This window comes from Punica granatum, chromosome 8 (assembly GCF_007655135.1).
Source record: "Punica granatum isolate Tunisia-2019 chromosome 8, ASM765513v2, whole genome shotgun sequence".
Classification (NCBI taxonomy): domain Eukaryota; kingdom Viridiplantae; phylum Streptophyta; class Magnoliopsida; order Myrtales; family Lythraceae; genus Punica; species Punica granatum.
In genome coordinates this window covers 3,694,420-3,720,036 of record NC_045134.1, presented here as the reverse complement: position 1 = coordinate 3,720,036, position 25,617 = coordinate 3,694,420, and the positions used below count along the sequence as shown (strand labels likewise).

General features: G+C 34.4%; 2 protein-coding genes and 1 long non-coding RNA gene across 4 annotated transcripts; 2 read left to right on the top strand and 1 right to left on the bottom strand.

The window, feature by feature from the left end:
* Window positions 1-7,647: 7,647 nt before the first annotated feature.
* Window positions 7,648-9,184, top strand: LOC116187472 (cytosolic sulfotransferase 15-like). The gene is made up of 2 exons (XM_031516170.1): window positions 7,648-8,198; window positions 8,383-9,184. The coding sequence occupies exons 1-2, from the start codon at window positions 7,743-7,745 to the stop codon at window positions 8,914-8,916; spliced, it is 990 nt and encodes a 329-aa protein (XP_031372030.1). The 5' UTR covers window positions 7,648-7,742; the 3' UTR covers window positions 8,917-9,184.
* A 7,163-nt stretch (window positions 9,185-16,347) lies between these two features.
* Window positions 16,348-18,163, bottom strand: LOC116189116. 2 transcript variants are annotated; one of them, XR_004152321.1, is made up of 2 exons: window positions 17,170-18,163; window positions 16,348-16,558 (listed from the first exon to the last, which is right to left on the bottom strand). It is a non-coding gene; the product is annotated as an uncharacterized LOC116189116 (long non-coding RNA). The 2 variants fall into 2 exon arrangements; XR_004152322.1 differs by having other exon boundaries at window positions 17,174-18,163.
* Window positions 18,164-21,293: 3,130 nt separating this feature from the next.
* On the top strand, window positions 21,294-24,941 carry LOC116189033 (cytosolic sulfotransferase 15-like). The gene is made up of 2 exons (XM_031518524.1): window positions 21,294-21,970; window positions 24,237-24,941. The coding sequence occupies exons 1-2, from the start codon at window positions 21,464-21,466 to the stop codon at window positions 24,765-24,767; spliced, it is 1,038 nt and encodes a 345-aa protein (XP_031374384.1). The 5' UTR covers window positions 21,294-21,463; the 3' UTR covers window positions 24,768-24,941.
* The last annotated feature ends 676 nt before the right edge of the window (window positions 24,942-25,617 follow it).

Here is a 25,617-nt window from a genome sequence, read left to right as displayed (position 1 = left end):
TCTATTTTTCCCTCCAACTACTTCCATGGTTGCCTCCTCCTTCTCCTCCTCCGTGCTCGTCCTGACAACACGACCTCCTTCGTGTTCATGCTAACACTGCGCCCTCTGTATTGAAAGCCGCGACCTTGAGCCCGCCTCTGCTGCGATCTCTTCCTCCCATGCTCCTGCAACTCCTGACACTGGCCCCTGCTTGCCCTATGAAGCCAGTGCTGCTGCCATCTCCACCTCCTCTTTCACGCTCTCGCAGATCCTGATACCGACGCCCCCTGCCCCGACGAAGCCACAACCTCAAGCCATTTTGCCATTTTCGACGGCTACAAGGATCACTACATGAATAGTGTCTTACGTTAAAATTTTTATCTCAAATCTCCGTCTCTATGGATCCAGATATTGCATATAAATTCGAATATTTATTTCTTCTTTTTTCTCTTTTTTGATTCGGAATCTTCTTCTTCACCTTACATAAATGATTATTGATGTTGAGTGTAAATGAAATCACAAATATAATAGCTCGATATATGAATATAAATTATAAAGAAAGTCAATATAAAAGTTTCAAAAATCATTAAAATAATAGAGATGAATATTGATTGTACATTAACAATTTTGTAGATAAAATAATAAATAAATTACATACAAAAGGTTAATAGTATTAGGAAAAATGTGCAAATTACGAGAAGAGTGTAAGTATTTAACAAATAAGTAATAGAAAAGTAAATATTAGTTTTAAAATGAAAATTCGTAGATATATAATAATAAATATAATGAAATGTTAAAAGGTAACAATAAATGAGAGTAGCCTAAGTGCTAACACACACGTGTGCCAGGGTGAAGACCTTTTATCAGGTTGAGATGGAAAATTCCGTCTGAATCGTAGATGAGACGAAAATTTTCATCTCATTATTTTGCAATGAGGCTTTTTGAGATTGATCTTGAGAAGGAAAAGTTCGTCTCTATATCATGTAGAGACGGAGTTTTTCGTCTCAATTGTCGTCTCTATAGGAGCAAATTCCTGTAGTGGATGAGCTGAGCTTTGATCGACTCCATCCTTCTTCATTGCTTGGCGTCCAAATCGAGAACCCTGCAGGCACTCCATTGCTCTGCTCTGATTTCGAAAAATTTCTTTTCCAGATTTTGAAATATGTTATTTTATTTTTCATCTTTTGGGTAGTTGATTAATGTCTGATAAAAATGTAGTCTTTGAATTGATTTCTTTTTCTGGATTTATGTGTACTATTCATGTTGGATGCAATGAATGGAACAAAACTAGTTTGTACCACCGCACCCTACTGCTCTTATGTCTTAATGCCTCCCAAGCACTAGCGACCGAGAAGCTATTACCGTGATCCTTCAACCCAAACAACTCTGTCCTCAAATGCAAATGCAACCTCCTTTGTCGTCTCGCTCTACTATGCTCGGAAAATAACTCGGCAACTATGAGTTGAGCTCGCTTTGTTTGATTTCGCAATTTGATTTTAAGATTTTAACTTTACTCACTATACAACAAAAGTCAACAATACAATTATTATTTTTTTCATTTTTCTTCAATTTTTTTAATCACTTAATTCAATTTTTAATAATGAATTCTTTCAACTATTCATTATTTTTTCACATTTTTTCTCATATTTCAACAACACAATCATTACAAGCCAATTCAAATCAAAACTTAACTCAACTCAACTCAAAAACTAAATACACTATTAATGTCTGTTCCTGCAACCAACAAAATGAATGATGAGAGGGCTGAATCTGCACCGGTTATCAAACCAGAAGTGCACAGACAGACTGTCCATTATTCACCTCATGCCTTAAGGGACTAGAAACTTTTCCCTTTAATGAGATAAGCTCTGACCCAAGCTATCCAAAGCGTCCTAGCCTTATAAAACAACAACCAAATGTATCTGACACTACAAGTCAATATTCCAAACCACAACCTCCCTTTAATCCCCGGGCCTAGCTCCTTTTTTTTGTTAAGAAAACGAGACAAACAAGTTTCCATGCTCCTTTTGCCCCCTCTGCTTTTCCCCTTCCATAAGAAAGCCTTGCATCTCTTTTCCACTTTCTTGAAAACTTTCTTTGGTAAGGTGAAAGCGCTACACCAAAAGTTGAGAAGAGAGTGAATACCCAAGTAAGTACCTTACGGGCAGGGCGGAATCAGGATTTTCATCCATAGAACAAAAATGTTACTTGATATAAATAGTATATAAATATATTTTTTTAGGCGAGATAAAATACTAATTTTACATATAAAATTTCATAAATAAACATGCTTTTGGGACAAAAGTTTAAAAAATCCAAAGTTCAGGGGGGCAATTGACTCGGTATGAAAGTGATCAGCCATGGCGGCGATTTTTCAGTGAACAGCCTGGCTTCGATTTTGTGGTGACTCTGATCGAGGTTAGAGTACTATCAACACATAAATGACTGTTTTGCTTTGCTAGGAATTAAATAGCACATAGAAATGGATTGTGCCAATTATAAAATAGAGATTGGGTTATTTGAATATTTTTGCATATATCATACTACATCAGGGCCACATGTTCATACGATTGTATGTCATTGATCATCGATGTTCATATTCTATATTACAATGTCGAATTCAAGATCCTCTTCTGGCATCATGATGGGTGCCAAAACTGAATTCCAAATCGAGTAGATCAATAGTCTAGGCGATCTTAATTATAAGATACAAGAGAACTCTCATGATGACTTGAACTAATAAAGATATTGTATATTTATACTAGTGTATTTACATGTGTGTTCACATAAAGTTTCTCGATTGAGTTGTAAGACATAATAATAAAATATACACAAGATTTAACTTTCATTACAAAAATACCATTATATGTAACATCTCTAATTTTTTGTTTATTGATTAGTTTAGGAGTACCAAATCAAATAAATATGAAATTATGGCAAAAAAAATAAAGATGAAATTATGTAATTAATCACTAAAATATATTGATGAAGTTTTACTTAAATAAAAAGATATTGCTGTTATAACGAAACTTAAAATTTAAGTTGATCATCATATAAATTACATTCATAAAAGAATTAAGGTTAACATAACAAGTGAAGGTATAATCTTTTAAATATGTGTATATATATGTATATCGTTTCATAATTTAAAAGTATAAAAATTGCATTATCGAAATGTTATATATTTGTTGAACTTTTAAAACAATAATTAATCAACACTACTAAAATGTTCACTATTACTAAGGTAAGGATCCCTCAAAATTCCCTTGACTCCATACAGTTATCAGCAGAATTATTAGAGAATTCTGAGGGTTCTATGCCTTTAAAAACGGTGCCACAGAATATTTTTTTAAGGGATTATCGAAGGTAATTCCCTCGATAAATTTTAATTTCAAGGGAATTCCGAGGGATTTTCCTTCGGAAATTTCCGAGGAAACATCCCTCGAGAATCTCTTGAAAACTTCTTTATTTTTATTTGTAATAATTTTTTAAAAATTTTTGATGGATTTTCTAGTCGGCAATTTTAAAAACATTATATTGGACCGGCCCAGTGTAAAAATATTTTTCATCGCAAGTACATAAGTACTTTAAGCCTTTTTTTTAATCGGAAATTTAGTAATTTTTAAAGTATTGTAAAAAATATGCAAATAAGTTAATTAATGTAACAAAGTCAAAGCAAAGAGTAAGAATAAAATCCAGATATTTAAGAGCAAAAAGAATGGAAACTATTAAAGAGAAAAAGGAGAAAAATAAAATAAAAATAGAATGTTCTGTCTAATGTCTCATAATCTATATGTATATGAAAATAAAACTCGAGTCGAATTCTCAAGCTGCCACATCATTAAAAAAAAAAAGAAACGAAACTCTTTACCTTTGCCACGTTATCACTTATATATTAAAACAAATTTATCATTAATTTTGGAATATTTCTTTATGATAGTCAATAGAATACACAATCTTACATTATAGGACTATGTAATATGTATATGCTTTTAATACAACGGAATATATAATGTAATTTTATATTGATAACTATTTATAGTCGGGAAACACATATATCCGGCCGCTCATACATGTGGCAAGTAAATTAAAAAAACAATGGAGAAGTTTTATATATACTACTCATACCATTTTTATACTGACAAATACATATACGTGTAGTCATTTTTATATATACTATAGGAATTATGTCCATATTCTCATTAAGAATACATGTAAGTATATTGATGTGCGACAATCAAAGTGATCTTATAAAAGAGGTAATAAGAATAAATAATTTGATTCACAATATCCGGCATATATTTTTAATCACCATTCTATTTTCGTTTTGCAAATACAATATTGCATTTCCGGACTTATTTATATTCTTCTCATTAAGAATATATGTATGTATATTAATCTGTGACAATCAAAGTGATTTTATAAAAGAGGCAATAAGAATAAATTATTTGATTCCCGATATCCATCATATATTTTTAATCACCATTCCATTTTCGTTTTGCAAATACGATATTATATTTGCGGACTTATTTATATTCCGTGTTGTATGCTCATCCAATACAAATACCGATCTTTCATGAAAAAGATGTATAATTATATTGTAGAAATAAGTATATGCTTTTGATACAATGAAACAACAAAAAGCAAACATACTATTTTATTAACATTCTTTTGATAGAATATACAACCGGCCCAAATACCACCTTTCTTGTTAAGTAAATGAAACCAAAACCGTAAGCAAAATATTTGAATAACATTCTTTTGATAGTATAGATAACAAGCCAACCACATTTGTTATATTTATTTCATATATATGAATTATATAATAGAATCTAAAGAAAACACAAAATCTTGGCATTATAGGAATACATATGTTTTGATGTGATGAAATATGTATTGTAATTTTTATTTTGGCAATTATATAATATACATATATATATATATATATAGTTGTTTGATATAGTATAGGAAGGTGTACATATATAGATGAAGATATATATTGCACATGCAAAGTTATATTATATATTGGACCTATATATATATATATATATATATATAGACATCTTTTACACAAAACATTTATCATTATATTTTCGTATGAAAAGACATCTTGGTGTCTTTGTAGACTTTATATGTATATTGTGTTGCATGCATCCACAAACAACACCGATCGACCTATGTTAATTTGATTGGTTCAAAAAGATTCATCATGTTTTTTCTTCACTTATTTTATTATGATATTTTGCTTGGAGAAATTATTATTCTCTTTGGCTGATATATTTGCTCGCATGTTTCGATTCAATCAATCTTTTCACACATTTGTATGATATTATTTTTATTTGGAGTTTTTACCTAAAATGGCCCATGGTTTACTCGTTTTGTCAAATCTATCCTATGTTTTTTTGTCAAATCTATCCCATGATTTACTTTTTTACATCAAATCTATTCCGGCTTTATCTTTTCCGTCAATATCTAACGGCCGTGTTGACGTGGCACATAGAGAGATAGTGGGCCACACTTGCCACGTGGGCGCCACGTCAGCACGACCGTTAGATGTTGACGGAAAAGATAACGCCAGGATAGATTTAATACAAAAAGTAAATCATGAGATAGATTTGACAAAAAAATCATAGGATAGATTTGACAAAACGGATAAACTATGGGTCATTTTAGGTAAATTTTCCTTTTTATTTTTATTGATATATTCGCTCATTTAATTTAATTCTATTCTACTCTTTTCACTTATGTTCTAATTTAACATTACGTTCATGCATGTATGATATCTGCAAGTAATTTATGAAAAATCTCAAATTATTTATTTAAAATTTAAATAAATCAAGTAAAAAAATAAATAAATTATTTGAGGTCAAGGTAATTTACATGAAAAAATTTAAGTACTTTACTTGAACGAACTTACCCAAACAAATTATTTGAATGTGAAATACATACACATTTGTATGGTATATTAACCCATTGTTGAGCGAAATTATGAAAATAAGAAAAGAAAAGGACGTGGAAAGAGGTTTTATTTACAAAAATCATACTTGACTACGCTTAGGTTTTCGGTTATAAAGGAAGTCCATAAGTATAGCGCAATGAAATTGAAATCCTAATAGCTAATAAAGAGACATGGGTGGTTACACAATGAGTTTCAAATCTATAATCTCTTTGTTACCACTTAGATTAGATCTATGATCATTAATTAGATCTTTAATTAGAGCTTGGATCCAGCATATTCTTTCCATTAAATTACCTTTTCCTTTTTCCTACTGATGGAGAGTGCGGTCCCGGCTCTGCATTAGTTTTATTTATTTTGTTACTTTACTATACCTCATTTTTCATTGAAAAAATCAGTTAAAAGTGTGCAAATAAATTATATTATCTAGTTAAAGTAGATTTGAAAACGATCAAATATAAAAAGATTTAATCTTTTATTTTAGTGTGCCCCTAATATCCGGCACTCGTTGGGCCCTAATTAATTCAGTTCGAGCCGGGTCGATCCATTAAGGGATAAAACTCTTCCGGTACAAAAAATTTTAAATCAGCTAGATGGACTACTAAAAATTAAAAATATATCAAGTTTTATAACTGTCGGAAGTAAAGAAATTTTTCTTCAATAACTTGTGAAAGGTGTCATCGATTTTTTTAGATAAATAATTTCATCTATTTTAACTCTTAGAATTTGATGATTTTACGTTTTCTCTTTCCATGACAAGAAATTGAGCACTAGTAAACTCGAATGGTAATGTAATTTTGTTGATTTGCTTCTATGTTTGTCCAAGCAATGAATCATGCATCCATCTCTCGAGTTTTATCAGTAAAGTGATTTGCTACTAATCGACAAAAAAGCGATTAATTATAAATTATCAACTGGGCATATATATATATATATATATCTATTTGAGTTTGATATATAACAAGTCGACAATTGCTAGTGTTTAGGACTGTCGATGTGGGCCAATTTGCTCGATAATTTCTATATTGCCATCCAAATCGAGATGGGACAAAGTTGTCTTTCACCTCCTCTTTTTATTTGTAAATTGCATATTATTTTTAAATTAAGAGTAAGGAGATAGTTTTTACTTTTTCATCCATATCCATATCCTATAAATAAAGTGATAGTTACAAAATTGAGTTTTTACTTAGATAATTAGCTAATATATATATATATATATATATATATATATTTTTATTTATACACATGTTTTTATAATTTTTCTGTTGTCGAGGTATAACCTTTGGTTATATTGTTTCAATATAACTGCAGCAACGTTATACATATCGCTGTTGCAACATTTATCTTTTCTGGTGCGTATTACTACAAAAAAGAAAATGGGCCATTGGGAAGGAGTGGAGTCCAGCTTGCTGCCTAAGTTTGTTGCAAGAGGTCCTGTATTGATCAATCATTTTCGTCCCAGTGCGACTGATTCTTGCTTCTTTATTTTGATTTTCCTATTGTTGTTTCATGAACCTTTATTATAATCGACGATATGGACCTAATATAGAGGGATGTGAGAAAAAAGAAAATCAATCAAAATTATCAGCATGATTCAAGAACGATTAATTATACATAACATTGCATTACATCCCATTCTCTCTTAATAAATTTATACATTGCATTTCATGGATTATATATGTATATAGATACATATATTCAGTCCTCGCGGCACTTTCTTATATGCACATCCTATCTCTACCTCACCCCAAACTCACACCCATCCATACCACGCCACCTCCATTAATATCATCTCTTAGTTCCCTCCATGGCTGAAAACTCGAAACCTTCGTATGATGATCAGCAAGAAATCGAAGAGCTAATCTCTTCTCTTCCTAATGGGAAAGGGTGGCACAGCTCGGGCGTCACCCTATACCAGAACTTCTGGTACCTGTCGAAATTTCTTCCGGGGGTCATCTCATTCCAGCGCCACTTCCTAGCACGAGATTCCGATGTCCTAATAGCCTCAAAGCCCAAGTCAGGCACCACATGGCTCAAATCCCTGGCCTTTTCTGCCCTCTACCGGGCACAGTTCAACCCCTCCAAGGTCAATGCCAACCACCCTTTACTCTCCTCCAGTCCCAGTGCACTTGTCCGAACCTTGGAGCTGGGGCAGTCGGCAGGGCATGCTCCTGACCTGTCCGGCTTTGCCGATCCGCGTCTTTTTGGCACCCACATTCCATATGATTCACTGCCATATTCTATCCACCAGTCCCGTTGTAAGGTATTGTTTGCTCAAGTAATTAAATTGAAACTTTCATTTTAAAGATGGAGGAGGAGGAGGAAGAGCACAGCGTGACATTAGATGTTAAGAGAGCGGATCTAATTATGAAAATTTCGCTATAATAAGAAAATTTGACAAAATTCTTCTTCAAAATTTTTCAATGTATATTTATTTACATGTACAGGTGATTTACATTTGTCGGAACCCCCTCGACGTGGTGGTGTCATTTTGGCACTTTGTGGCCCAAGTCGATGCAGGGGACCGAGCAGGAGGCTGGTCAGGCATGGAGGAGTACTTCGATAACTTTTGTAAAGGGATGGATGGGTACGGTCCGTTCTGGGACCACTTGCTGGGGTATTGGAAGGCGAGCCAGGAGAGGCCCAAGAAGGTCTTGTTCCTGAAGTACGAGGACCTGAAGGAAGACACCGCAGGGAACCTGAAGAGGATCGCGGAGTTCATGGGGGTTCCGTTTTCGGACGAGGAAGAGAGGAATGGAGTTGTCGAAGAGATAGCAAAGATGTGCAGTCTGGGTAGCTTGAAGGAGTTGGAGGTGAACAAGACAGGTAGATCCATCGCCGGCTTTGAGAACAACAGCTATTTCAGGAAAGGTGAGGTCGGGGACTGGGTTAACTATTTCAGTCTTTCCATGGCGGAACGGCTCAAGAACATCATGGAAGAGAAATTGAGTCATTTTGGATTGACGTTCCGGGTGAACTAGAGCTCTAGCTGATTCTTTACATCTTATAACTTCGCGTTCTATATCGAGTGTGCAGCATGTTCGTGCATCTAATGCACTTACATATATGAAGTACACTAGTCAATTATGAACAGAGTCCTATTTGGTTATCATTAAAAAATTTCTAGAAAAAGTTTGTAACAGCCATTAAAAAGTATTTTATAATTGCAAACTAAGAAAATTAAATTTATAATATATATATATGTATTATATAAATGAAATTTTTGGAGAAAAAGTCATAAAATTATTTTTTGGATAATGATGTTGAAGTAAATATATATAGATATATAATACACTAATAAAAAATTTAAATTTTTCTCCAAAAATAGAAAATAGTTAATATTGGTTTTTATATAAATAATTTCTTAAAGTCTAAAGATTAGATGAATTATCACCTATAAAAAAAATGATAAACTATGTTCTATTTTGTGAACCTTATCAAGAAAATTATAAAGTAATAAATAAGTATGCATTTAAATTGAAGTAAAAATGAGTATGCATTTTAAAAATATTAGAATAATTACAATAATAATTTTCAAGTATGCATTTTAAAACAATAGAATAATTACAATAATAATTTTTTATTATATATTATTTTTGCAGCTTATTATCATAAAGAGAAATCTTGAAATAATGAAGTGGTTGTTATATATAAATAGATGATAGAAATTTATATAAATTAAAAAATCGAAAAAAGGATTTAAAACGTAAAATTAATTGCGTATTATTTCTTTGAATTTCAATTTGTATCATATTAATCTAAAAGTTTCATGAAAAGCCGACCTAATATAAAAAAAAATTCTATAGTTATTAAGTTTAATTTATATATAATTTGAGATAGAAAGTATATCTTCTAGATATTCGTCGACATACATATAGAAAATATTTATGTCATATATACATGAAATATTATCTTTCATCGATATTAATGGAATACATACTATTTAAGATAATTATGTTGGGAGAGCAGAACGATAAAAAAGTATACATTATCGTAGATAAAATTGTCATATAATTTCCATGTATAACCAACCGATGGTGAAAATAAAATATATCTTGCAAGATAATAATTTGAAGATTTATCTAATAAATAGTACATAGTATAAGATTAAAAAAAAAAGAAAATCCATATAAAATACAAAAAAATAATATTAAAAATTAATCATGTAAGATTAGATTAACACAAAGTTTATATTGTACATCATTTTTGAATTGAAACTTTACAGGAAAATAATTATTGACGACTAAAATAGTTCAAAAACATAGTGGTGTCATTGTGGCACCTTGGGGCCCAAGTCAAGCCAGGGGGAACGGGCTGGAGGTTGGTCCTGCATCAAGCAGGTTCTTTGATAACTTGTGTAAGGGGATGGATGGGTACGACCCGCTCAGGGACCACTTGCTGGGCTACTTGGAAGGCAAGAGGCGTTGTTCTTGAAGGAGGACTTGAAGGAAGACACAGCGGGGAACTTGAAGAGGATCGCGGGCGTTCATGGGTGTTCCATTTTCAAAGAAGGAAATGAGGGATGGAGGTGTTGAATAGATAGTGAAAGTGTGCGGTCCGGGTAACCTGAAGGAGTTGCAGGTGAGGTTGGGGAGTGGGTTAATTATATAAATCCTTCCCATGGAGGAAGGGTTCAAGAACATCTTGGAAGAGAAATCAATTCCATTAGGATTGAAGTTCAGACTCAAATGGCTTAAATTTTCTTCCCTCGCAAACATCCTGCTAACTGAGATAATTGACCCATGTCTCCAAGCTTGGTTTTCCTAAAGAAATGCTTGTCATGAAATATATATCTTTCTGCTCTTCTGTCAGGCCGGATATTAGGGCTGCCCTGGGACCACATGCTCGGTCATTGCAAGCTAGCTAGCAAGGAGAGGCCCAAGAATGTGTTAGTGTTATTCCTAAATTTCGATGACTTGAGTCTTGCAGGAAGAGACTAATGTGAGGACCTCGAAGAGGATTATCGCGGGGTTCAGGGGGAATACACTTTCCAAGGAGCTAGGAGGTGAGGGACAATATGGGGTGATTGATGAAATCACGAATACGTTCACTCTAAGCAAGTCGAAGGAGCTGGAAATGAAAAAAATTACCAACAAACCAAATCTTACACATTTGGTAAAAGGGATCAGCGGGAAGAACCTGGAATAAGATCCACGTGCAATATAATGCAACTGTTTTCTGCTAATTGTGGTTCGCTTCAATTCACTAGCTTTGCTTCCACGGAATGTGGCCAAGGAGTGCTGGAAATATTACTTTTCATACTATTTGGCAGCTATCAGTCATCAGGTGATCATAGTCTAGAAAGTGCCAATTACATTTTATCCCTATTTCGTTTCGTCTGTGCCACGAAGCTCAGCACGGAGCCGGCCAATTTCTCATTCACAGTCTTCAACAAGCATTCTACCCCATTGACTGTGAGATGTTTCACCCAATCCGAACTCACCCTTCTGGAAGTAGGCATTGTTCGGAGCCCCACCAGGGCGGACGCCGCTCTTGAGTCTTGCGAGCATTCAAGCTTCTCATGTTTTCATATCCAGACGATCTTCTATTTTCTTCTACCTGTCCCCTGTTCCAGATCTTCGTTGGACAACGACATGAATGGAAATCCCTTGGACTCCGCCAATCTCTTTATTTGGGAAGCCAGGTTTTCCTTTCATATCGTTGTACTACATGATATTGAATTTCCATTGGATTTATACTGATTTGAGTCTATTTTCACTTAAAAGTTCAAGCTGATAAGTGATGGTACCCAAGTCTTATATAAAATAATGGATATTCGTTCATCTTTTCCATGTGGAATTAATATTCTTAACACCCGCCCTCGCGTGCAACGTGTAGTCTATTTCTGCCTACACGCTGTCATGTACCCTTAAGCACCCGCCCTCAACAACTAACTTTTAGCAGTGCTCATCTTCCGTGCTCGGGTGTTGGAGGACTAACACGAGGTACTCTTTTGGCTGCTCTCGAACATACTAGGTTTGGGGTGGTGTTCGTACGCATACGCGTGCGGAAGCGTATACGTGTAATTTATGCTCTGATATCATATTGAATTTCAATTGCGCTTATATAGGCTTGGGTCCATTTCCACTTAAAAGCTCTACCTAATAACTGTTGGTACCCCAGTCTTATATAAACTCATCGTTATTCTTTCATTTTTTCTATATGGGATTTTGTAATTCTCAACACCCTCTCTCATGTGCAACATGTGGTCTTTTTCTGCCTGTACGTTGTCAGGTGTCCTTAAACACCCGCCCTCAATAACTAACCTCGAGCTAGGCTCATCTTCCGTGCTCGGGTAAGGGGGGACTAGTACGAGGCGCACTCTTAGTTGTATTGGAATGTATTAAGCCTGGCGTGGTGTGGGTGCATACAAGCGCATTGGCTTGTGTACGCGTAACTTGGGTTCTGATACCATATTGAATTTTCATTGGCTCATACTAGCTTGGGACCATTTCCACTTAAAAGCTAAAGCTGAAAGTGGAAATGGTCCCAAGCCTCATATAAACCCACATATATTCTTTCATTTTTTTCTATGTGCGATTAATAATTCCCAGCACCCGCCCTCACATGCAACATGTAGTCTATTTTTACCTACACGTTATTATGTGCCCTTAAACACCCTCTCTCAATAACTGACCTGGAGTCGGGCTCATCTTCCGTGCTCAAGTGGGGGAGACTTACACGAGGCGCACTCTTGGCTACTCTCGGATATTCTGAGCTTAGCGTGGTGCAGGCGCGCATACGCATAACCTATGCCCTGATACCATATTGAATTTGCTCATACAAGCTTAGACTCATTTCCACTTAAAAGCTCAAGCTGATAAGTGGTGATACCAAAGTCTTATATAAAACAATGGATATTTGTTCATCTTTTCCATGTGAAATTAATATCCTCAACAAGGAACAATACCTTCCTGGGCTTCTCCAAGCTCGCATTGCAGTAGTCGAAAACATGATAGTGTAAAGGACTTAAAGATATGGATTCCTCGACATAACATATCCATGGCTGAATAATATCCAAAGCTTATTCAGCCATGTTCCATGTGTATGTGAACTCCAGTGAAATCAAATATTGGTCGATGGCAAAGCTTCAATTCAAATGATGTGACTATTCAAAGGGATGTGAAAGAATGTGATTGTATCTTAAAGGATGTGACTATTCAAAAAACTGCATTTATGATGCTATATATACCTTCCAATTTTCAAATAGCTAGAAAGACATGAAAATTCATTTGAACGTCCTTCCCCCTCTTAAACTCTTCTCCTAGGTACTTAATTAAGTCTTAGAAGATTCTCGACGTTGCCCAAAAATCTCAATGGTTGTTCTAATATTTCAAAAAGGTATTTAATCTCTTATAAGATATATATTTCCTTATAGTTAATAGATCCTTTATAAGTATTTAACAGAGAATATTTACATTTCAAAGTTTTCGAAATTTTTTTGGAACTTATCCCAAATGAAAATTGAGAAGAAATTAGATGATTTACACACAAAAGAAGACTAGCTATAATTATTCATTACTCAAGGCCTTTTTTTACCAAAAAAATTGAATTACAAGCAATTAGAGGTTTTTTTTCTTATTTTACTTTTCTCTAATTTTTCTTTGATAGTGTTCACTCTTTTGGCTCTTGATTATTATGATTTTGTTCTTACTTTTTGCTAGCATTTTTATATTAATTAAATGATTTCTCAATTATTTTTTATTATTTAAAATTATTATATGTGCTATAAAACAAAAATATTAAATAACTAATGTACTTAAAATGAATTTTATTACAATTTCTTTTCGATTGAACATTAGGATTGAAAATTATTTTCTTCTTTTGTTTCATTAACCATTTCAAAAATCCAACAAATATATCAGAGTTTGGTAATGTGCAATATTAAAAGATTATGCCTTCACTTCTTATATTAATATTAATTTTTAAGGAAAATGAACTTAATTCTAGCAAAAAATCGAATTAATTATTTATAATTTTTTATTACAGCATTATGTTTTATTTAAATAAAAAATTATTAGTGTACTTCATTCATATTAAGTATTTCCATTTTTATTGATTTGGTATCTCTAAACCAACCAATAAGATAATTAATCATATATTTTTCAAATGATATTTAAATTTTTTTTATATATTTTCTAACATTTTATAAGTATTATGTCCTTACATTTAGATTCACTTGTTCTAATAAGTGATTAAAATTTCAAACACTTAATTTAAGTTCAAATAAACCCAACTTAAGATATTTTGAGAGCATAACAACCATTATCACATAAACGAACATAATTTATTATTTATGATTTCCTTGAATGATTACATATAAAATAATTTTTTTTGACAGAAGAAATCAAATAAAATGAGTGGTTAAGATATGATCTGATCTTGAGATTTTATTGCTGTTGACTTTTCCTTGAGATGAACAATTGATTGTGCTTCTGTCAGCCCTGAAAGCATATGCGATTTCGGTGGGCGAGATCTCTACAAAAATATATGGTGGTTATAAATTTTCTGTCGACGAGTAATCTTCCAATTACTAAAATACAAGTTTGTGTGTAACATATGTAAGGTTATTTATTTATAAATTTATTTTTCTTGTGTGTTAGGTCCACAGTCACATAAAATAAATTCATCTGAGAAAGTAATCTTCTATTTGGGATTGCTAGAAAATTCAAGGGCATACGATCTTATTTATTTCTCTAATGTGAAAAATGCTTAAAATTAAATATGAGATAAACAATGAAGAAAATAATTGAAACTCCTAGTATACGTTGGTGAAATTCTTAGATTAAGGCAAATATCCACGGACAGAGAACGAGGAATTCATTAGACAATAAGTTTAATAGTACAAGCCTCGGATGTGCTACTCAATCCCAACCCCGTTACAAACCGCATGCCACAAAAAGTCTAACCTTTTTTGCTAAAAAAAAAAATCTAACTCTCAATTCTCTCCACTTTCTCATTCTAAAACCTATAAACAAGAAGATAATCCAAAAACTTCCAAAGAAGATCACATATCTATTATTTTGTGATTTTAAATTCTCTCAACTGTTTCCCAAGGAACACAAGGCTCCACGGCAGCACTCTCTCAACTAGTAAAAGACCCCTTTATATAAAATATATCCTAATATTCGTTAGAGATATCATAATATCTCTTTCCTTTAATATTTCTGATTTCTTTCACGCTCATTCGGACTTAATGTAATACTTCACCAACATATACTATTCGTTACAATGCATCATCATGACATGGGTTCCCATTTTCAAGTGCTGCATGTGTGTGTCCGATTCGATCGTCTACAAAATTATAACTTGATACAAGGGGAAAAAAAAAAAGAAGGATTAAGCGGTCATCTGATCCAATGGGATCATAGGAAAATGGATTATTACTTGATACAATAAATTCCCTGTACTTATCATATTATATTTTTTGGTACCAAGGCGAAATGAACTTCTCTTAAATATAAATGCATAGAGTATAATAACTTAAAGAATCGTTGATAACATAATGAAGAAAACGCGAAGAAGCAAATAATATCATATTACTCAACAAAAATTAAGGGGGTTTTCTAATTATTCAAAATAAGAAGTTTAGAACTATGCTTTAGTTTTGACTTTTGGAATGCTCAAATGAAATATATAAATTTCGTTCTATCCAATAACTTTGCAAAATTGTCTAAAGTGTGTATTTTCGCCTTAGGAGTGCATCGCTTGCGGTCAATTGAGAGCAAAAATAAACCGTTGCTTTCTAAATGGAAATGGAGGTTTGAGATTGATGCTTAGATTATTGGTGATCAGCTACTAAGCTTCAAATTTCCAAGATTATATAATGTCTCTTTACAAGATTAAATAAGGATACTCTTTGTTCGTGAAATGGGCTTTTGGGATGATTCTAAGTGGAATTGGTGCTCACCAACCTCTTAGCAAGTCTTTCCTGCTGCAAAATTCACATTAATTGACTTGCAGATGTTTTATTCTGGAAGTCTGCAAACATTGATGGCATTTTTTTTGTGAACTCTTTTCGGAAACTTTTTTGTGACACCAACTTTGTTGTTTCTCCGGATGTCTTTTAATCAATTGATTGCCCGAAAGTGGAGTGCGTTACTTGGCTAACTCTTCAAGATAGATCAACTAAAAGGTAATTAATCTCATTAAAAAAAAAAAGGATTTACTCAGCCCTGATCAAACTTGCTTTGTTTTTTATGGATTTTATTATGAAGATGTGAGTCGCTTATTCCTTCTCTGCAACTTTATTTGGAAGATCTGGAGCTCTTTACTATCTTGGTGAGACATGAATTGGTGTATGCCTCGAAATCTCTCAAATTTCTTCTTCTAGTGGTTTTCCCTAGTGGTTGGGAACTTTCAAAGGAAATTCTGGAAGATCTTATTTTTCACAACAATCGGATCTGTCTGGCTTGCTCAAAATGATGTTGTATTCATGGGATCTCGAGGACAATATTAAAATAACTGGTGCAATGGAACAATTGGTGATTGAACCGCCAGAGAACCTACTGCTCCAACTAGACTCTCGTGTACACTCATATTGTCGTCAATGAGATGTTATTGTTGGAGGTGGCGCAGCGGGGCTTCGATGGCAGGCATGGTCTCGTCAGTTCGAAGCGTCTCCTGTGAAATTTCAGTGAATTGAGAGATTGATTAGTGGGTGTCAGATACAAATGACAATGCGGTGAAGTGTGAAGGAGTCTTTTATTCATAGAAAATCCACCATCTATTACATTATTAAAAAAAAAAAAAGAATATCAATAGTGAGGGTCCTTTTTCAATTGAGCACTGTATATGTAATATTTAGTAGGAGCCAAACTTGGTCATCATCGAAAGCAACAGATTATTTACCACCACTATATGCTCCTTATAAAAGGGGTCAATATATATAACCGTTATTTCTCGTAGTGAGAATTTCCGAGGCTAAACCCCACATCATGTTCATATATTCACATTCTTAATATGTAGTCTAAACAGAGGGTCAAGCGATTTGTGGGAGTAAAAAATATTTAATTTAATGAATTAGTCATAAATACTCGAAAAAAATATTAAATGTGTCTATATGTGAAAAAATAATTAAAAAAAATAAGTAGTCAACATAACTTACAGCAATTGATTATCATGTGAATATAGAGATTTGATTTTCTTTGTCGTGCAAATCTAAATACACTAAGAATAGAAAATTGGCTGGGAATAATAGACCATAATGCAAAATTTGAAAAAAAAAATAGTACCGACAAGTAGAATCAGAGCCAAGGCTGGGGAAGGATGTCGACCAATCCGGCAAGTCGAGGAGGACACCAAGCTGTCGACCAATCTGGCAAGCAGGGAAGGCAGTCCACCAAGCCGACAGGGTCAAACCAAAAACCGCTGAGAAACCTTGATCGGTTCAAACCAGTGACCATGTCAGTAGTCAAACCAAGAATAACTTAGCATTCTCAGTCGATACAGAACTATGAACGTGCCGAGGAAGACGACGGGCTGCCGATCAAACTAGCCTCTGCCACTCCACTCTGTTAACAAGACAGACAAAACAACCGAGGTAGGCTCAAGGAATCCCAAGCTAACATACCAGAAAAACAAAAGCAGTCGGATCATTGGAGGGGAATACTGTAGCAGCGGTCCAAATCTAATTGAGGGAGACAATTCCTTAATGCAAAGGTAGGGAGAGGCACTGGTAGTGGAGTGATAAGCCAAAGACGAAGACGCCGCCCCATTTTTATTACCATCAGAGGTCCCGACAGCTGAAGCTGGCATCCGAACGGGATCACTACGACTCAAGTTGTTGGGAAATATCAAAAACACACATCCTATATATACCATTAAGCACGTATCATTGCGGCACTTTCTGGGCAACGCGCAACCTGGGTACGTGACGGGGGGATTCGCCTATCGAGGAGATGTTTGATTCCCTATATAGAGGAATCGATGATTGCGGGCCGTTTTGGGAGCATATGCTGGGCGGTTTGAACGCGAGCCTGAAGACACCCGATAAGGCGTTGTTCCTCAGGTACGAGGACATGAAGGCTGACCCCGTCGGGACTTTGAAGAAGATTGCAAGCTTCACGGGAGTGCCTTTTTCCGAGGAAGAAGAGAGGAATAAGGAATTAAATCACGGTCGCGACTCGCTTAACGGTCATGGAGTGGTTGTCGCGGAAGCGGGTGTCGTGGTATTATGCAACTAGGATCACGGTCGTCACGGACATAATTTTTCCTAGATGATGAGAAAAAAACTCTAATCCGTGCAAAAGATGTGATACATGGCTAATTAGATTAGATGCCATGTTTAGGCCAATAAAATGGATAAACGCACTGATTCGATTATACGCATTATTAAAAAAACAAAAAATATTATACTAGTATATAATTAGGGTATCGTTGGCCTTGAATAAACTGATATCTTATTAAAAAATTGGACTTGACCCACTAAGCCCATAGTCCGCTTCAGAAATTTTCAGAAATTTGTTTTTTCATTATTTTCATAAATCTTCAGAAATTTCTCAAAAAAAGAGTTCAGCCCCGCGCCATCGCAGCATCTCCATCTCTGTTTCTTACCCGATCAACAAATGGAACTTGGCTTGGCTTAATAAAAAAAATTTCATAGTTCAACGTTATTTCTTTCTTCTTCCCTTTTCTATCCACCCTGTATAACCCTTAGATCGGCTCTACGCTGCTATTTGGGCGCTTACGGCCGTAACGGCCGATATTTCGGCCGTTACGGCCGCAATATCGATGGCTACAGCATGGAAAAAAAAATACTGGCCGCGATATACCACTGATACCGTTACGTAGCCGCTACGCACCTCTATTTAATTCCATTATTGGAGTCGTCGAAGAGATCGCAAACTTGTGTAGTCTTCATAACATGAAGAAGTTAGAGGAGAATAAAACAGGTAAAGGAAAGCACATGGATAATAAGCATTTCAGGCTTATTATCTTTATGACCTTATAATTAAATATATATTATGATAGAAGTCAGAAAATTTACACAATTAAGTAGAAAAGAGTTTTTATATCTTTTTAAATTATTAAATTATTACTTTTTATGATTGCAGATTTGAAGAATATCAAAACTTAAAATATATAGGCATCAAAACCTCTAGCGTGGATATTAATAGATTTTATGTTTGACTCTTCAAAAGATATTAACACAAAAACATCATACGACCCAAAAACTCTGTACGCGGGCTATCATCTAGTTATTATAAGTCCATCTATGGGCGTCGCCATCCGCCATGGAAATGGAAATAGAGAAATAAAGGGGAAAAAAAAGAAAAAGGAAAACACATAAACACATCGCAGCACTTGGCAACTGGGTAAATTATCTCTCTCCTTCCACGGCAGAACGTATGCAACGCCTCATGGAAGAGAAATTGAGCCCGTCTGGCTTGACATTCAAAGTACGCTAGCTAGCCATGGTCCATCCAGTCTAATTTGTCAGCCTATTTTCTCGTGTGCGATAATGTGGAGCTAGCAGTCAATTCTAAATTAAATGGTTATATATATGAGGCAATAAACTTGTCTCTCTTGGTGGTTAATTATGATGCCTTAGGACTCATGTACTTATATAAGTCGATCAGGCAAGAAGTTTGACAGGGTCCTATATGCGGTCATCCCGAGTATATTTTTACGTTATGTTGAGTCCAGTAGATGCACGTGTGCATTGAGAATACATTTTCTTTTTTTTTTTGAAATCACGCTCGAATCGCAGCCAGGAGTGAAAGCCACTTCGATCGGGTGGACGTCTGAATATTTTTCCAGTAAAATGACGAACACGGTTCTTTAATCTTGTTTTAAATAGTCATGGCGGCTACCTATCTTCTGGAAAAACCCAAAAGGCCACGGCAGATTGTCTTCCATAAGACTATATATCTCCAACTTTTCCACTATGGAAGGACTCCGTGTTTCACTATCCACCTTTGAATTTGGAGAGCAATATAATGTGCCATGAGTCTTGTTGATCCTATTTTAGATCGTGTCTCACTTCGATGCCTCGTTCATCGATCTAAGTAGGCACATAAAGTTGGACACGAACTTATGTATTTACAAGCAATAGATATTACTTTATGTCCTTTATAAATTTTAAGGGTCCAGGCAACGTCTTGGTCAAGTGGTAGGCATTATAATATTGAAAAGTCATCTTCAGCGTTCATAAGAGTTTTTCTTTTTTTGTTTTTTTTTTACTCAAGTGTGCATCTTTTAGTATCCGTAAACCCAACGGGTCTCAACTAATTCATGATCAAGTCTAGTCACCCGCTAAAGGATAAATAAAGATCTTTCATTGTTGATTTTTTCTATTCAAGTTGAATTCAAGATCTATTGTATAAGGAGAGAATAAACTCTTGAACCAATCAATTTAGAGTATGTACTAGGATACATAAATACTTGCGTTTGGTTTTCGAGTTGGATAAGTGATTCAATTCAACTTGATTTTGTGTAATGATTGTGAGTGTTGACAAATATATTAATGTATGAGAAAAAAATAAAATATATATATATATATATATGTATGAGAAAAATATATATAGATGTGAAAATAGATGAGAAATTTATTATTGAAAAATTAATTTTAAAAATTATTAGGAAAAAGTAAGTGAAAAAGTATTATTATATGGAAGTTTAAAAATGATAAGAAAAAAAATGAGTGAGAAAATATTATTAAATGAAAGGAAAAAAAACAGTAATTATTATATTATTGAATTTGGGAAGGAATAGAATTGAATTGAGTAGAGTTGGATTATTATAAATTAAAAAAAAAAAAAGCAAACAAACAAACAAAGCCAAGTGTTAGAAGATTCCCTATTCATTATCAATTGCATGCAGCCGATATATCATTATCGTTTTACGGTGCTCCCATGCAGCTAAGACTACGATATGCACTAATGCAACTTGAGCAGGACCCATGAGCACGAAGCTTTAATTAATTACTTTAGACTTGCCAAGAGTAAATTATTTTTTGTGGTCTTGTTATATATTTTTTGGTAGATTATATGAAATTTATTATGTTCTGTAAACTAATTAATACAAATGAAAAAAAAAAGATTTATTTGGAATTTTTTGGGCAAGTAAATTTTTAGAGATTAAATTAAGTAAATTAATTAAAAGAGGATATAGTGCAGTAACACAGGTTCTCGCCTCCTAACTTAGAAGTTCTAAATTCGACACCTTGTGTTTCGATGCAGCTTGACTATGTACGATACGAACAATGCAAGCTTTAATTACTTTTATGGGTCCGCCAAGAGTAAAAGTAATTTAATCTCCGGTAGAAACCTTTTTCTCTTATTATATATATATATATATATATCAATCATTTTGCTCGGACATTTTCAGGTGAAGTCTGCCAAGAGTAAGAGTAAATTATTCATCTCCCGGAGAAACCTTTTTCTCTTATTATATATATCAATCATTTTGGTCGGACATTTTCATGTGAAACTAGTCGGTCGCGAGACCAATCCTTTACCCTATCTCCCTGCCGTCTGATTGACTTTTCCTTAGGGCCGCCGTGATCTCAGTCCGTCCACCACTTCCATGGCCAACGACCACCCGAACTCACTGCCTCCGCCATCATTCAGGAGAATACAATCTCAAACTTGGCCGCAAGAGAACGATGACGACGTTGACCTAGAGGAGCTGATCGCTTCCCTCCCCAAAGAAAAAGGCTTTATAAGCCCCATCCATATACTGTATCGAAACTTCTGGTGTCCCTCGGGAGTCTTCCCTGGCGTCCACTCCTTCTCCCGCCACTTCACCCCGCATGACTCCGACATCATACTCGTGAGCAAGCCCAAGTCGGGCACGACATGGCTCAAGGCGCTCGCCTTCTCCACCCTTCGCCGTGATGTGTTCCCTCCCTCTGCCAACAACCACCCTTTGATGTCCAGTAATCCCCACAAGCTCGTCCCCTTCCTTGAGCTCAGCATCTACGGGCAAGCTGGTGAGCTGCTTGACTTGGCTAGTTTCTCCGTCCCACGGCTCTTTGCCACCCATATCCCACATGATTCGCTGCCGGAATCAGTAGGCCAATCCGGCTGTCAGGTAAGAATACCAAGAAAGTAATATATTAATAGCCCTGTTATATTATTATTACAAGTCGTAGAGCCCATGCATTGCACAAGATGGTTTGTGTTTAAATTTTATGTTTTTTTTTTAATTTTATCGTATATTATATGAGTGTTTTGAAATTTTTATGAAATCGTAATTTATTATAATTAAAACTATATATATTTGATATACATGGGTGACTTCATAAATAATGTTTTCTATTTTTACTATAAGTAGATGAAAATCTGCACGTTGCGCGAACGATTACTAAGGAATTTAACGATAGAAATCCTGAAATATAAAAAATTATTCATATTGTTAATTAATGTAAATTTTCATCTTAATATATATATATATATATATTAATGATTGAAGGATTATCAATTATTAAAGCAACAACCCTATTAAATATGGAAGAAAGATTTATTAAAATAATCAATATCGAAATAATTAGTTTGAATGAGAAATTAGTTAAAAAATTCATTCTACAAATCAAAATTCAACCAAAGAATAAAAATGAATAAGAAAAATCTTATTGCTACTTAAGTGATGTTCATAATGAAACTGGAATAGAGATCCTGCCAAAAACAATCAATATCAAAATAGTCAATCTCAAATAAAGTTCATTCAACAAATAAAATTCAATCAATAAAAGAAAATTTTGGAGAAGATTATTAAAACAGTCAAAATATCGAAGCAATTAGTTTGAAATTCGCATTAGAAAATTCATTTTATGAATCAAAATTCAACCAAAGAAAAAGAAAAATTTGAAGAAATGAAAAAAGAGGTTTAGAATTATATATAGAATATTGTTCTCCTTTAATTGATAATCGGCTAGGCAAAGGACCGTATTATATATAAAGATATAAAATTGTTAGAAAATGATAATTATAAATTTAATACAACTAATCTATATATACTTAATATATATTTATATTTAATCGAAGCGGCAACTATATCTTTTATATTATATATTCTATTGCATATTTTGTTCCCTTGTATATATTCTGTTGTGCCTTATGTCATATTTTATCCCCTGATATACATTACGTTGTGCTTTATATAAAAGATTAATATATTTACTGGATAATTAATTAATAGAATTTCTTTAGTAAGAATATAATAATTTTCTTAGTATAAATGATGATGTGACAGTCTGAGAATTCGACAATGAGCTCTGTTTCATTTTTTTATGATGTAACGGTATGAGAATTCAACTATGAGCTCTGCTTTATTTTTTGATCATGTGACGGTGTGAGAATTCGGCTCGAAACTTTATATTCATATATATATATATATATAGATGTATAGAAATATAAGTAAATGAAATGTAAAAGAAAATCAAGTATATCACATGTGAACATATCTTGATAAATCAGTTTATGAAACCAAATTAACTCGATTAATAAGGTTGCTCAGGTTGCATACTAGGAAGAAAAAGAAAGAGAGAAGACATGACATCTGACCCACAACCAAAATATCGATGGGAAAGAAACAAAAGAATGCACCAAACTCAAATTAAAGTATATTTAGTTCATACAAAACATGAATTGAGAGTTTACTTGGTTGATCCACTTGCTTCTCCCTTTGCCTGCCTCTCTTTGCTTGACTTGTGCAGTATATAAACGACACAATATGAATGGTAATATTATAAGCAAACAATATTATATAAACGGCAACTTGATTGTAGTTAATATTTGTCCATAATGTAAAGGGCAACTCTATAAATATTATAACCCATCGTTAATATTGTTTCCTACTCTATATTTTGCTACAATCTATATGAACGGCAATTCGATTGTTATAATATATGAATGGCAATTCTGCAAATAATATATATATATTCTATTGCATAATGAATGATAAATTTTTTTTTAATACATAAGTGATGACCTGGCAAAGTGAACGAACTCCGTTTTTTATTTTTGATGATGGGATAGCATGAGAATTCGACTCTTATTTTGTTTGCATGTATACATATATATGTGTGTGGGTGAGTGTGTGTTACTGTATATATATATATATATATATATGAATCTATTGTATACTCAAATGTCATTTATCCCAAAAAGAAAAAAAATTGTGCTAGTATGTGAGAGAGGGGACCAAGTACTACACCTAATGTGAAGGACATGAATTAGCTCCAATCTGAAGTTTTACAAATCTAGAGATATGCGGTTCACGGTGGTGTTTATAGGTGTCCCGTGTGGCATTCGTGCTCGGCATCATTTTAATATTTCATGAACCATCATCTTAGTAGGTCATTTATATTTGCCGGAACCCACTCGACACGATCGTCTCATTCTGCCACTTCGCTCCACAAGTTAAGCCTGAGCTCTGGTCGGGTGGACGAAGCTCCATGGAGGAGTACTTGGATTACTGCTGCAGAGGGATCGAACCGTTTGGTCCGTTCTGGGACCACCTGTTGGGATACTGGAAGGCGAGCTTGGAGAGGCCCAACAAAGTGTTATTCCTAAAATATGAGGACCTGAGGGAAGACACTGCGGGGAACCTAAAGAGGATCGCAGAGTTCATGGGGGCTCCTTTCTCAGAGGAGGAAGAGAGGGATGGTGTGATTGAAGAGATTGTGAAGTTGTGCAGTTTGAGCAGCTTGAAAGAGTTAGAAGTGAATAAAACTGGCAAGCATTGGTTGGCCGAGAACAAGACTTTCTTCAGGAAAGGAGAGGTCGGCGATTGGGTTAATCATTTGACCCCTTCCATGGCGGAAAAGTTGGAGAGGATTATGGAAGAGAAGCTGAGCCCTTTTGGGCTAACATTTAGATTGAAATAGAGCCACGCCTCCCCTCTTACGTATCTTTTTTTTTTTTCCCGGTTAAAATGGAGGTTGATGCCCCTCAGAAGGACAGGGAACCAAAAATAAATATGCATCATTGTACTAAGTCTATGAATCTTTTTTATAACCTAAAATAATGCAGGTGTGAAATTCTCCAATGGGAATGAAGCTTGGAAGTTCTTGTTTTTATCTGATCGAAGCGCGGGGATGGAGGGCAGGTGTGATCTGCATGAAGTAGCAAACAATTTCGTCATGAACAAAGGCACGGCCCACGAATTTTCAGAACAAATTGAGCAGGATGGTGTTCATTTTACAAGTGCTAGAGTTTGAGAAACTTCACATAAGAAGTGGTGTTACCGGGACGGAATTTGAACATGAATCAAGATAACTTACCAACAGTCACAATGCACCTGTATGGCGAGTAGACTCGGCCCTATAGAATTTTTTTCAGGTCATCAACACTAAATACACTTCTGTACAGCCATAAGCTAGAAATCATGTATAGCCACCATTACAATTCGAGTGAGCGCATACATTTATGATGGGTTGGTTGACACTAGTAATCTTACGTACTGCCAGCTGCCTTCATCTAACAACCGGAGGTCCGGCGTAGAAGGCAGGCTGGGACCGAAGGCGGAGCAATCTGTTGCAAACTATAGAAACGTGACTCAATAGATATTGCTTTATGTCCTGTATAAATTTGAGGGATCCAGGCGACGTTCTTGTCAAGTGGTAGGCATTAATAATATTGAGAAGTCATTTTCCACCGGTCATAAATGGGTCCAACTGCCCTAAATAACTCTAGAGTTATTTTATTCATTTTTTAATGTGCACTAGGCCACTTGAT

Coding starts and splice junctions, on each gene's coding strand:
- LOC116187472 (XM_031516170.1), top strand. CDS start 7,743: ATGGCTGAAAACTCGAAACCTTCGTATGATGATCAGCAAGAAATCGAA. Junction 8,199..8,382: donor TCCACCAGTCCCGTTGTAAG/GTATTGTTTGCT, acceptor TTACATGTACAG/GTGATTTACATTTGTCGGAA.
- LOC116189033 (XM_031518524.1), top strand. CDS start 21,464: ATGGCCAACGACCACCCGAACTCACTGCCTCCGCCATCATTCAGGAGA. Junction 21,971..24,236: donor TAGGCCAATCCGGCTGTCAG/GTAAGAATACCA, acceptor TCATCTTAGTAG/GTCATTTATATTTGCCGGAA.